General features: G+C 44.7%; 1 protein-coding gene across 1 annotated transcript in view; it reads right to left on the minus strand.

Moving 5' to 3' along the window:
* The window catches only part of card11 (caspase recruitment domain family, member 11), a 219,206-nt gene that overhangs the window by 83,121 nt on the left and 123,018 nt on the right, over positions 1-13,067 (minus strand). Inside the window, exons 7-9 of the mRNA XM_078418409.1 lie at positions 9,228-9,380; positions 8,609-8,734; positions 4,117-4,314 (exon numbers count right to left, since the gene is read on the minus strand). Of these exons, the coding sequence (XP_078274535.1) occupies positions 4,117-4,314; positions 8,609-8,734; positions 9,228-9,380 (477 nt within the window). The remainder of the gene's footprint in view (positions 1-4,116; positions 4,315-8,608; positions 8,735-9,227; positions 9,381-13,067) is intronic.

Consider the following 13,067-nt stretch of genomic DNA (forward strand, 5'->3'; position numbering starts at 1 on the left):
CCAGAGGAGGTAGTAAAGGCAGGTACTATAACAACATTTTAAAGATAATTGGACAGGTACTATGGGAGATAATACGATATTATTTTATGCATGATATTATTTTATACATTAGACATTGTTACGGTATTATTTTATACATTGTTGTTTAAGGTTTGTAACTACTTAGGCATTAGGCGCCTCTCTGTAACTAATTAAGGCGCTCTAGACATTCCTTACCCTTGACACGTCTCTGTAACAACACTCCTTTGCTTTAGCCTGTACCTTTGCTTTAGCTTAGACGATAAGGGTGGCAGAATGTGAAGAGATGCAGACATTCATCAATGAGTAGGATTTAATGGTGGCAAGAGAAGAGATAAGGAAAGACATAGGCCTTGGGGTGATGGATGGATGTGAGGGATGGACTAGCAGGAAATAAGGGAGGCGAAATATGAAGGGATGTGAGCATTGAGATAAGGATATATTACTAAATGGGATTTAATGGTGGCGGGACAAACGGGTACTACAAAGAAATGAAGGACTGAAGAAAGGAATGTGGGTATGAGGTAATGCAAAGGAGATAAGGGTTAGAATAATCCTATAAAAATAGGCTGCCTGGTGTACTAAGTGGGCAGTCAGATGGTTGACATCCTGATTGTTCCAGCCGTTGTTTGCAAATAAAGGCTTTTAACTTCTTGAAGAATTCTCCGTGTCATCTGCTTGATTTTGAACACCGGTAACCACGACAGTATATGGATAGGGGACGGGCGAGAGGGAATGGTGGGCAGGTGGGATTAGTGTAGTGAGGCACCCTGGTCAGCATGAGGAAGGTGGACTGAGGAGAGTGTCTGACTCTTTGACTCTAATTAGTGAAATTAGAAAATCGATTTTTACTTGATAAAATCAATAAATTGACAGGCATTATTGCAGTGTAGAAACAGTAACTAGTTTCTATAGCAGCAAAGTCGACAAACGATAAGATTTAAACAAATAATGGAATAATCTGTTTTCGAATGATACTGGTTCATATTGTCTTGGAAAATTTTCCTTTTCTTCTTCAACAGATTACCATGAAATGTTTAAAATCTCTCCAAGCCTGAAGCATCCTTGGTTTAATGTCTTATCTAAAAGGCAACACCTTGAACACTGGAACAGTCTCGACGTTGCACTGTGCCGTTAGAATATAAGAGTCTCCAATGTTTCCAGAGTACAGTGTGTTACAAAAACGTTCTGGACTCAAAGACAAGCATTCTTGCCATTGAATCAAGGCTGAGAACTAATTAAGAAATTCACAGAATTGGCTTAAATGTCTCAAGCTGGAACTAAATTGTTTTCCTTAAACAGTAACATACTTCCTGCTGCACTTCACTGACTAAATATTGGAAGAGTGCAGAAAAGAGTTTTGTTATAAACAAAAACTATTTGTCATTCCCTCGGTTGAAATATTTGGCGTATTTACCATTCTGCCTGTGAACAAGCAAAATTATTCTGAGGCATTATTAAGAATGTGACATTTTCTTCCACCTTACTTCAATTTAATGCCACGTCCTTGCATTCTACTGTGAATGAAATGTACGTTGCAAGATATGGGCCAGGAAATATTTACATTAAATATTCAACTACAATAAAGATTAAGATGAAAGGTCCACCTGTCAGTATGGAAGGGTCAGGGTTGAGTTACGTACTGACACATGGAGACACAAGGACCTGCAGACGCTGGCTTGCAGCAAAAGACTCAGCCGGCCAGACTGAAGGAGGATCTGAAACGCACTACCCATGTTCTCCAGAGGGGCTGCCTGACCTGCTGAGTTACTACAGCATTTTGTGTCCTTTTATGTGCTGACGTGCTGTTGACGTGCTTTACGGGAGCTTCTTCACACCACATTCAGTCGGATGCCGTCTCCTTCTTGACGGCAGCAAGTCTCATTCCAGCGAAGCTGTAGGCGTCCTCCACCGCTGCGTGCCGTTACTGTTGACGTCCATCCCACACACTCGGTCTTCTGGAGCGCCGTCCGAATCCGCGAGCCCCAGGCTGCTGCAGGGCCTCCAGCCATCGCCTCCGCCTGGATCGTCCAGCGAACCATCGTCCCTCTCCTCGCCCAGCTGCCTTGGGCCTTTATGCCCTCGGGATGTGCCTCCCACAGCCGACCTTGAGGGCGCGGAAGGCAAGACCCCAGTTCCTCTTGCTGGCCCTTCCTCTTGCCGACTCCCACCACACTACTCTCCCGTTCTCCGGACCTTTGGGAATGAGCAGGGGCTGGGCTCATAAGGTCATGAGGGGTAGGAGTAGAATTAGGCCATCCGGCCTATCAAGTCTACTCCGCCATTCAAGCATCTCTCCCTCCTCACCCCATTCTCCTGCCTTCTCCCCATAATCTCTGACACCCATAATAATCAAGAATCTATCCATCCCTGCCTACAATATATCCACAGACTTGGCCTCCACAGCCGTCTGTGGCAAAGAATCCCACAGATTCACCACCCTCGGCGGATTCCCTCTTCAGGCCGGTTTCCCAGTTCCACGCCAGGACCGTTGCTGAGGGCCTTCTGCCGCGCGGTCCGACGGACAGTCGAAACAACAATCACTCTTGATGTTTTCTGAAGTAGCACCCTGACTCGGAACAACGTCCGTCCATTCCCTCATCAGATGCTGCCTGACGTGCTGAGTTCCTCCAGCGCTTCGTGTTTTGCTCAAGATTCCAGCATCTGCAGCTCCTCGTGTCTGCATCACCATTTATTGAATAGCATGGTGGCACGGTGGCGCAGCGGTAGAGTTGCTGCCTTACAGCGAATGCAGCGCCGGAGACGCAGGTAAGATCCTGACTACGGGCGCCGTCTGTACAGAGTTTGTACGTTCTCTCCCCGTGACCTGCGTGGGTTTTCTCCGAGATCTTCGGTTTCCTCCCACACTCCAAAGACGTACAGGTATGTAGGTTAATTGGCTGGGCAAATGTAAAAATTGTCCCTAGTGGGTGTAGGATAGTAGTGTGCGGGGATCGCTGGGCGGCGCGGACCCGGTGGGCCGAAGGGCCTGTATCTCTAAATCTAAATCTAAAGCATTTTCCAAACGCACCACCTCCATCAGCGAGATGGAATATGCACGGCAGGGAACGCCAGGCTCCCCTGCGAGTCACAAATCACTGAAAGCTAAAACACTTCTAGCTATTTCTTCACTGTTGTGGAGTCAGCACCCTGGAGTCAACTCCCATTTAAAAACGGTTGTGGCAGTAATTTCACCACATGGCTACAAAGCTACCAGCAACGAGGAGTGCAATATGTGCCACTTCTGTCAGCAGCACCCAAGGCAAAGAATAAATCCTTTGTCACTGGGTAGAACATAGAACTGTACAGCACAGGAACAGGCCCTTCGGCCCTCCTCAGTCTGTGCCGAATATAATGCCAACTAAACCAATCTCCTCTGCCTGCCCGTGATCCATATTCCTCCATATCCATGCACCCATCTTAAGCGCCACTATCGTACCCGCCTCCACCCTTGGCAGCACTTTGCAGGCACAGGGTGGCACGGCGGTAGAGTTACTGCCTTACAGTGCAGAGATTCAGGTTTGGCGCTGTCTGTACGGAGTTTGTAATGTACGTTCTCCCAGTAACCTGCGTGGGTTTTCTCCAGTTGCTCCGTTTTCTCCCACACTCCAAAGACGTACAGGTTTGCGAGATCAATTGGCTTCGGTATAATTGCAAGTTGTCCCTAGTGTGCGTAGGATAGTGTAAGTGTACTGGGATCGCTGGTCGGCGTGGACTCGGTGGGCCAAAGTGGCTGTTTCCACGCTGGATCTCTAAGTTAAAAGGTCTAAACTAAACTAGTCACCTCTGCCTGCATGTGATCCACATTCCTCCATTTCCATGTGCCCATCCAAAACCTTCTTCAACGCCACTCTGGTATATTCCCCCAGCACCACCCTTGGCCGCACATTACGGGCACCCCTGTAAACAAAAAAGACTTGCCCCACACATCTCCAATTAAACTTTGCCCCGCTCACCCTTAGAATGTGCCGGCCAAACTTTGTCCTCTTTCCACACTGCATGAATTGAACCACGGAATACTTTGAAAGCAGGATGGGATGGCGAGAGGAGGGAAGTTATTTAATAAAAAGGTAAAATGAAAGGAGTCAAACTCCTCACCTGATCGGCGGAGATGGTATCCTTGGACAGGCGTCGGAGCTTCGACTCCAAGGCTACGATCTTCCCCTCCTTCCTGACGATCTGAATCTGAAGGTCGTCGTTCTTTTCTTCCAGTTCCCGGATTTGTTTCCGATATTTATCTTTGTCAATGAGACACTGGGAGAATTGTGTCTGGGCTTCATCTCGCGATCGGAATGCCTGCAAGCAGGGCGAATGATTAGACTGAGTGAAATATATATATTTATCTGCACGTACACTAAAGCCACACAATACATTTACTGACTTTTGATGCTGAGCAGAGCTTTCGGGAAAGGTAATAAAATACTCTTTATGAAAGGGCTATGATACGTGAAAAGGAATGCAGGTTTAATCTGTTGGTAATTATTATCTTCAAACCTGCAGTACGTATGTGGATGAGGAAGGTGACAGGGAATTGAAAGGGGAACAGAATATTCTGTCATACCTTTGGTATAAAAAGATACCCATTAGTTTGGAATAAAATTGAATAGATATGGGGCCCCTTAGTGTTTTTTTATCTTCTTTTCAATTGCAAGGACATTATCAGCTCTTTCATTGTATCCAAATAGCTATATTTCCGTGAGTCTAGATGGAAGGCAAGTCATCAAAGGTAGTCATCCGAGCTAATGCTCATTATCTTCCTGTTCTTCTACTTGTAGACATCCAGCAACGGTCTTTCGATACCCTGACTCATTGTTTTAGAGCTGTATAGCATGGAAGCAGGCCCTTCGGCCCATCTGATCCATGCTGACCAAGTTGGCATATTGGGTTTGGCCCATAACCCTCCAAACCCTTCCTATCTCTATATTTTTTGTTTAGTTTTATTGAGTTTAGTTTAGAGATACAACACGGAAACAGCCCCTTCGGCCCACCGAGTCCGCACCGACCGGCAATACCCGCACATTAACACAAGTCTACGCAATTTACACTTATACCAATTATACAAACCCAAGCCAATTAACCTATAATCATGTAGGTCTTTGGAGTGTGGGGGGAAACCGAATATCTTGGAGAAAACCCACGCGGTCACGGGGAGAACGGACAAACTCCGTATAGACAGCACCCATAGTGGGGATCGAACCTGGGTCTCTGGCGCAGCAAGCGCTGTAAGGCAACAACTCTACCGCTGCGCCAATGTGCCGTCCTAACTCAACAGCTAAAAGTTTATAAAGTCATGTGAAACCTGGTGTACTTGTAGAGAGCAGGAGAAAGATCTGACCACAAAAAGGGGTCAGAGGCATTGTGCTCTGCAGCGAGGTATCTACTGACAGGGAAAGCTGGAAGAGAGGTGGGGCGGGACAAAGTCTAGCAAGTGATAGGTGGATACAGGTGATGGGCTCTTTCTGCTTTTACCCCCACCCCTCACTATAATTAGTCTGAAGAAGGGTCCCGAACTAAAAACATCACCTATCCATGTTCTCCATTGATGCTGCTGGACCTGCCGAGTTACTCCAGCACTTTGTGTCTTTTTTTGTAAAGCACTCATACATTCAAGTAAATTGAAGCAGCCAGTGGTGCCAGAGTGTTCTTTGAACTGGAACGTTGAACAAGCAAGGCAGGAGCGAGGGGCACCCTTCCATGAATGTTGCCGCAAAAGGAGGCTTCAACCAAAGATTGCGCAGCTTAGTCGTAAGCTGTGGAGGCCAAGTCAGCGAATATATTTAAGGCAGAGATAGATAGATTCTTGATTAGTACAGGTGTTAGAGGTTATGGGGAGAAGGCAGGAGAATGGGGTTAGAAGGGAGAGATAAATAGATCAGTGGTGATTGAATGCCGCAGTAGACTTGATGGGCTGAATGGCCTAATTCTGCTCCTATCACTTATGATACAGCGCAGAAATAGGCTCTTCAGTCCAACTCGCCCATGTTCTGCAAGATGCCCCATCTACACTCGTCCCACCTGTATGTGTTTGACACACGTCCCTCTAAAGCTTTCTATCGATGTATCACCATGTACATGGATGTACATCCACGCATCCATCACTGCAAGAGTTGGTCACTTTATATACGAGTCGAGATTGGAAATGTTGTCTCAAGCCAGCGAGCATGGGGATTTATGGCATTGATGTAACTTGCTTGTTGAAATCAGCTGCATAAGTATGTTCTAACCTTGCAGGTGATCACTTCACAGTGATTATACTTTGGCATGTGTTGCCATTCACTCTAGTGACTGTAGGCTGTGCAGAACCAGCTGTACCTCCCTGGCACGCTGTCCGCAGTCAGTATTAGCTTCCACAGACCCACTGGCCTCTGGTTCAGTAACTACACTCATCTGAAGCAGCAGCTCCGACTAAATCAATGGAAGCATTCACAGCTGAGACGCAAGTTATGTAATCGAAGCATTTCTCAGCGCAAGAGAAGATCATTAATGACAGCTCCCTTTAGGGATGAAATTACTCCTGGTACAATTAAAGAAAACTCCTCTTGTCAGACGAGTTCACTCGAGTATCTGTATGTATTCCAGCCGCACTGAAACCGGGCTGGGTGGCCTTTGCATGGCGGAGTTCCTATATTTCAACAATGGTCACAGTTCAAACATGTTTCATTGCTATGAAGTGCTTTGAAAAGTCACGAGGGCTTCTTTCGTGAATGAAAGTACTTTTTCCTTTTATTCTTTTGAAGGCCGGTAATGAATGTGGTTGGACACCAACAGTGGAAAACATCAACTAAAAAAAATGTAAGATTAAAGAAAAAATATCATTACTTTTACATATACCAGCCTATTTTATAGGAAGTTTGAGAGAAAGGCTGAAGAATGGTCCCAACCCGAATCGTCATCTGTCAAAGCCCTCATTAGATGCTGTCTTACCCGCTGTTCTACATGGAACAGTGCTGCATAAGAACAGACCCTTTAGCCCACAATGTACCCAACATGATGCCAAGACCATCACTTATCTACCTGCACATAATCCACCATTCCCTGCATATCCATATGGGTAACCAAAAGACTTTTAAATGCCACTATCGTATCTGCTTCAACCACCTCCCCTGGCAACGTGTCCCAGGCACCCACTGCCATCTGTGTAAAAAAACCTGCCCCTCACATCTCCTTTAAACTTTGCCCCTCTCACCTTAAAGCTCTGCCCTCTGGTTCCTCCAGTACTTGGTGTTTTGATATAATTCAAAGTTGGCATGGGGTAGAAAATGGGCGGCGATGGACTGGTGTTGCTCATTGGACATGGAGCCAAATTCTCCTTCTGTTAAATGACTACCACCTGTTTTGTTGTGTTCAACAAGATTCCCAAGGTGTTTGACACGATGAGCTAAATGCAGGCCAAACATTTATGCCACCCAGTGTGAAGCATTCTATGCATATACTGTCCCCCCCTTATTAATAAAGGGCAATATTGAACAGGAGGCACAGAGATGGGAGGATGTTTGGCACACCAAAATTATCACCTTTGGCTGGGAATGTGGGAATCGCAAGACCAATTGTACTCATTGAACCTTTAAAGAACACTTTGAAAATACTGATGAGGAGAACATCGATGTACGAATGCATTGATTTATGTGTTAGATGGAAACTGGAGCAATAACTGTAAACTTCACAAATGACATAAACTAACAGCAGTCAGTAGTAAACAATACTTCTTACATGAAGTATAAATCTCATTAGATATCGGAGAACAAAGGGGGGGGGGTGTCGAGGGATGAGTAGTTTTTGTAACTTTGTCGGCGCCTTTAAGGTGACATGTTCCCGATGTTGGGGGAGTCCAGAACCAGGGGGCACAGTTTAAGAATAAGGGGTAGGCCATTTAGAACAGAGATGAGGAAAAACCTTTTCAGTCAGAGAGTTGTAAATCTGTGGAATTCTCTGCCTCAGAAGGCAGTGGAGGCCAATTCTCTGAATGCATTCAAGAGAGAGCTAGATAGAGCTCTTAAGGATAGTGGAGTCAGCGGGTAAGGGGAGAAGGCAGGAACGGGGTACTGATTGAGAATGATCAGCCATGATCACATTGAATGGCGGTGCTGGCTCGAAGGGCCGAATGGCCTCCTCTTGCACCTATTGTCTATTGTCTCTCCGAGTGAAAAAGTTGCCCCTCAAGTTCCTATTAACTCTTTCCCCTTTCAGCTTAAACCTATGCCCTCTAGTGCTGATTCCCCTACTTTGGGTGAAAGTGTACATTCATCCCATCTATTTGCTTCATGATTTTATGCACCATGAAAAGATCACCCATTAGCCTCCTGCACTCCAAGGAATGAAGTCCTAGCCTGCCCAATCTCTCTCACTTTCGCTCAAGCCCATGAGTCGATTGTGTCTATTAATAAGCTTGTAAATCCTCTTTGCACCCTTTCCAGCTTAATGGCATCCTTTTGATAGCAGGGCGACCAAAACTGAACCAAAATACTGTCACACCATTACAAGCAACAGATTCTTCCGAAGTGCAATCAAATAAACAATTTACATTGAAAAGGGCTCGATTCATGTTGAGAACACTTCACGTTCTTGAAAAGGAAAACAAATCGAATCAGACCTGATCTCGTTCTTTCTCCACTTCCTCCAATTGAAGCATGATCGTGTTCATCCGGTGCTTGTACATCTCACAGTCTTTAACCAGCGTCGAGCATTTCAACTCCAAATCCTCTTTCTCCTCCAGATACTGCAACAGTTCACACATCACGGGTGATAATTCAGTTTTGAGCATTGAGGGGGCTACAATGTGACATTGAAAGCACGCTAATGCTTATTACAGAGAATTATGGTATGCTGCAGTCAGAAATAATAATTAACATAATCAATTGCAATTAGTAGGGTGATCAATTTCAATTATCTGCTGGATAAGAAAGATTTGCTAAGAAACAAAACCACTGTCTAGAACAATGCACAGTTACAAGAAACTATTGAAGCTAACAGGGTGGTTCTGATAACTAGAGTAACTTGCAATTATTCTGTTATTTGTCACCCAAAGAATGCAAATCTCTAACTGGCATGAAAATTGCCATCAGATAGTGTCCTGTCTGTGCAAGTAGAAGCTGATTTGGACATGTGCAACGTTGGCCTGGTGTCCAATCATCCATCTTCCAATTATATTTTATCGTGTCTTTGCTGTGTGTCAGCGCGTTACTCTCCGAGTCCCTGCAGGTACGTTTTACCTTGTCCCGCAGCTCCTCTGCTTGCCGGTTCTCCTCCTGCAGGTTGTAAATCTTGTTAACAAGGTCCTGCCTGTCTTCCAGAGCCTCCTTGCGATCATGCTCCAAGATGTCGAGGATCGCCTTCTCAGAGTTGGGTAAACTACGCTTCCCAGCCTGTGTCAGAGAGATGCACAATTCACACATACAGCTTTGGAACGGAAAAGAAACAGTGAGGCGGGTACATGGATAGGACGGGTTTGGAGGGATGTGGGCCAAACGCAGGCAGGTGGGACTAATGTACAAAAACGAGTTTCACTGTACCTCAGTACATGTGGCAAATACAGTACCATACCATACCATAGCATAGCTGGGACATGTTGGCCGGTGTGGGCAAGTTGGGCCGAAGGGCCTGTTTCCACTCTGTATCACTCTATACTGATTCAAAGAGGTAAGAATTCCAGCAGAGAAAAAGTGATGGGCATCATTTATGGAAACCCCCGTATAACTGCAGATTACTGAAGCGCATGGTTGGATAACAAATTCTGTAGTATTTCATCCTTGCCATTGACTGGTGCGCAATTTAAAATTTGCTCTTGAAATGAAGTGTTACTTAATTGTTACATGATGGTGTGCACAATGTTTCTTCAGTTCTGCACATGGACTTTTTTAAGCATCCGATATCTCAATTACATACGAAACATAGAAAATAGGTGCAGGAGGAGGCCATTTGGCCCTTCGAGCCAGCACCACATTTTCATTGTGATCATGGCTGATCATCCACAATCAGTAACCTGTGCCTGCCTTCTCCCCATATCCCTTGATTCCACTAGCCCCTAGAGCTCTATCTAACTCTCTTATATGGAACTAATTTAGTGTAGAATCCAGGGAAATAAGCAATAATTGCATATTTGCAATGCATATTAGAATGTGGAACAATACAGCACAAGAACTGGCCCTTTGGATGACAATGCCGAACATGATACCAAGACCAATTGATATTTGAACGGCAATTCTCTTCACCCCACCTGTCACTCTCCCTCCCCTTCCCCCCGTATGCTTCTCTCACAACCCCTGGCCCCCATATTTCCATTTTATCCTCTCTTTCCCCTTCCCTCCGTCACCTTCCATCCAGTAGTCTATTAAACACTTAAGAGTTGGAATCCTATGTCCTACTGATAATGCAGTGGTTCCCTGGGCAAGACTCTTGGGCTTCAGTGTAAATCAATGACAAAATATGGTGTTCTAACACCTGATAGAAGTATATCAAATTATGAGAGGCAAAGATAGGGTAGATAGTCAGAACCTTTTTCCCCAGGGTGATAAAAAGGTCAAATACTAGAGGTCATAACTTTCTGGTGAGAGGGCAAGGTTTAAAGGGGATGTACAGGATTCCTTTTTGTCTTTACACAGAGGTTAGTCTACATGGTTACCAACGTATGATGACTGAAGATTATCAAAACATAGGCAAATAATTCCATGTAAATCTGCATTCATTTGTGAAATATGCAGGAAAATCACCCTGCAAATGGTTGGGTTTTCAAGTTGACTGTCAAACATATCGTCCTTCAGTAGGTTATTACAGTTCAGGTGGTCAACAGAATAGAAACCACTGCTTAGTTTTTAGGTCATAAGGTCATAAGTGATAGGAACAGAATTAGGCCGTTTGGCCCATCAAGTCTACTCTGCCATTTAATCATGGTTGATCAAACTGCGGAGCATCCTGGACAATACAGCTCACCCCCTCCGTGACACACTGGTCAACCTGAGGAGCACCTTCAGCAACAGGCTGGTCCCACCAAGATGCAGCACAGAACGCCACAGGAGATCCTTCTTCCCTGTGGCTATCAAACTGTACAACTCCTCCCCCTACTGTCGTGGGGTAGACTGACTGACTCCCCCCCCCCTCAATCTTTGCACAACCCCAATCCTTTCCACTCATCATTTTAATTTCATGTTTCATGTATCTTGTGTTTTTATCACAGCTGGCAGATTAATTTCTCTCCTGGGAGAAATAAAGTTCTATCGTATTGTATCATATCTCTCCCTCCTAACCCCATTCTCCTGCCTTCTCCCCATAACCCTGACACCCGTACTAATCAGGAATCTATCTATCTTTGCCTTAAAAATACCCATTGATTGGGAACAGTTCAATATCCAGGGTTATCTGAGGCTCTGGAACACAATCAGCTTCAGCTCTCCCAGCCAGGGAGCTGTGGGAGGGGGAAATTACACAGCCATTATTTTGTTGTTGGACATGGGAGGGTGATCTATTTTTTTGTGGAGACTGCTTTTTACAGTGCGTGGTTTTCAATTTAATTGCAATTGATATGAAATTTATTTGAATTGTGCGTGTATCTAAAGAAGAGATTCTTCCACTGACTTGGTAAATTAATTCAAATATATTCATACAAGGCAGTGATGTAGCAGAAGAACTCTTATAAAGCCATTTTATCGTGATCAGTTATAGCTGAATTCATTCATTCTGATACGATTTTGATGTCATAATATTCCAATGATTTCATACATTAGAAACATGGTTTGCAGTTTCAATGGAGCAAACCTGAAAAATGTCTCAAGAGACACCTCTAAGTTTAGTTTAGAGATATAGTGCAGAAACGGGCCCTTCGGCCCACCGAGTCCACACCGACCAGCGATCCCCGCACATTAACACTATCGTACACACACTATGGACAATTTACAATTGATACCAAGCCAATCAACCATCAACCTATAAACCTGTACATCTTTGGAGTGTGGGAGGAAACTGAAGATCTCGGAGAAAACCCAGGCGGTCAAGAGGAGAACGTGCAAACTCCGTACAGACAGCGCCGTTAGTCGGGATCGAACCCGCATCTCTGGTGCTCTAAGCACTGTAAAGCCGCCGCTGAACCCAATGCATTCATATCAATTACAGAATAGTAAATAAACAAAGAAATGTCAAGATTTTCCCAAAGATTGTTACAGATGTTGTGTATTCAATGCATTGAAAATAATTTCTTGAGATGATGCAGACAGATCAATGAGCAAACATAATTAATTTATATTGTTTATATTTAGCTCTGCAGCAGCCATGGTCATAGTAACGTAACCAAATGATATTTCAAATCTATTATCATCCTCAGAAGTGACACTGACCTTTCTCAGCTTTGTACTTTAACTCGAGAATTGTGACTACATGCCCTGCCAAAGCCTCTCTCACTGATTTTATGTAATTGAAACACAGACTGTTCTGGGTGGTTCGCTAAAATAAGCATAGGCACATCAAAAATAAATCCTCAAAGAATATCCATCACGATTATTATTCTCCACAGATTTTCCAATCACTAGCCCATGGGGTTCCTGCATGGAATCATCCACTGGAGAGGCAGGGAACACGAGAGTATTGTGAGCAATTCTGGGCCCCATATCGGAGGAAGGATGTGCAGAGAGTCGAGAGGAGGTTTACAAGAATGATCCCAGGAATGAGTGGGTTAACATATGATGAGCGTTTGACGGCACTGGGCCTGTACTCGCTGGAGTTTAGAAGCATGAGGGGGGACCTCATTGAAACTTACAGAACAGTGAAAGGCCTGGATAGAGTGGATGTGGAGAGGATGTTTCCACTGGTGGGAGAGTCGAGAACCAGAGGTCACAGCCTCAGAATTAAAGGACGTTCCTTTAGGAAGATGATGAGGAGGAATTTCTTACCACACAAGGTTGTGGAGGCCAAATCAATGGATATTTTAAGGCAGAGATAGATAGAGCAAAGTCAAGTCCAGGGTCACTTGTGCAACCTAAGCAGTTTGTAGTTTAGTTGGAGTTCATAATGTTCGCTAGCCTGATGGTCCATATATATATATATCCCTCTAAGACTTTCCTGTC

Source organism: Rhinoraja longicauda, chromosome 21 (assembly GCF_053455715.1).
Source record: "Rhinoraja longicauda isolate Sanriku21f chromosome 21, sRhiLon1.1, whole genome shotgun sequence".
Lineage (NCBI taxonomy): Eukaryota > Metazoa > Chordata > Chondrichthyes > Rajiformes > Arhynchobatidae > Rhinoraja > Rhinoraja longicauda.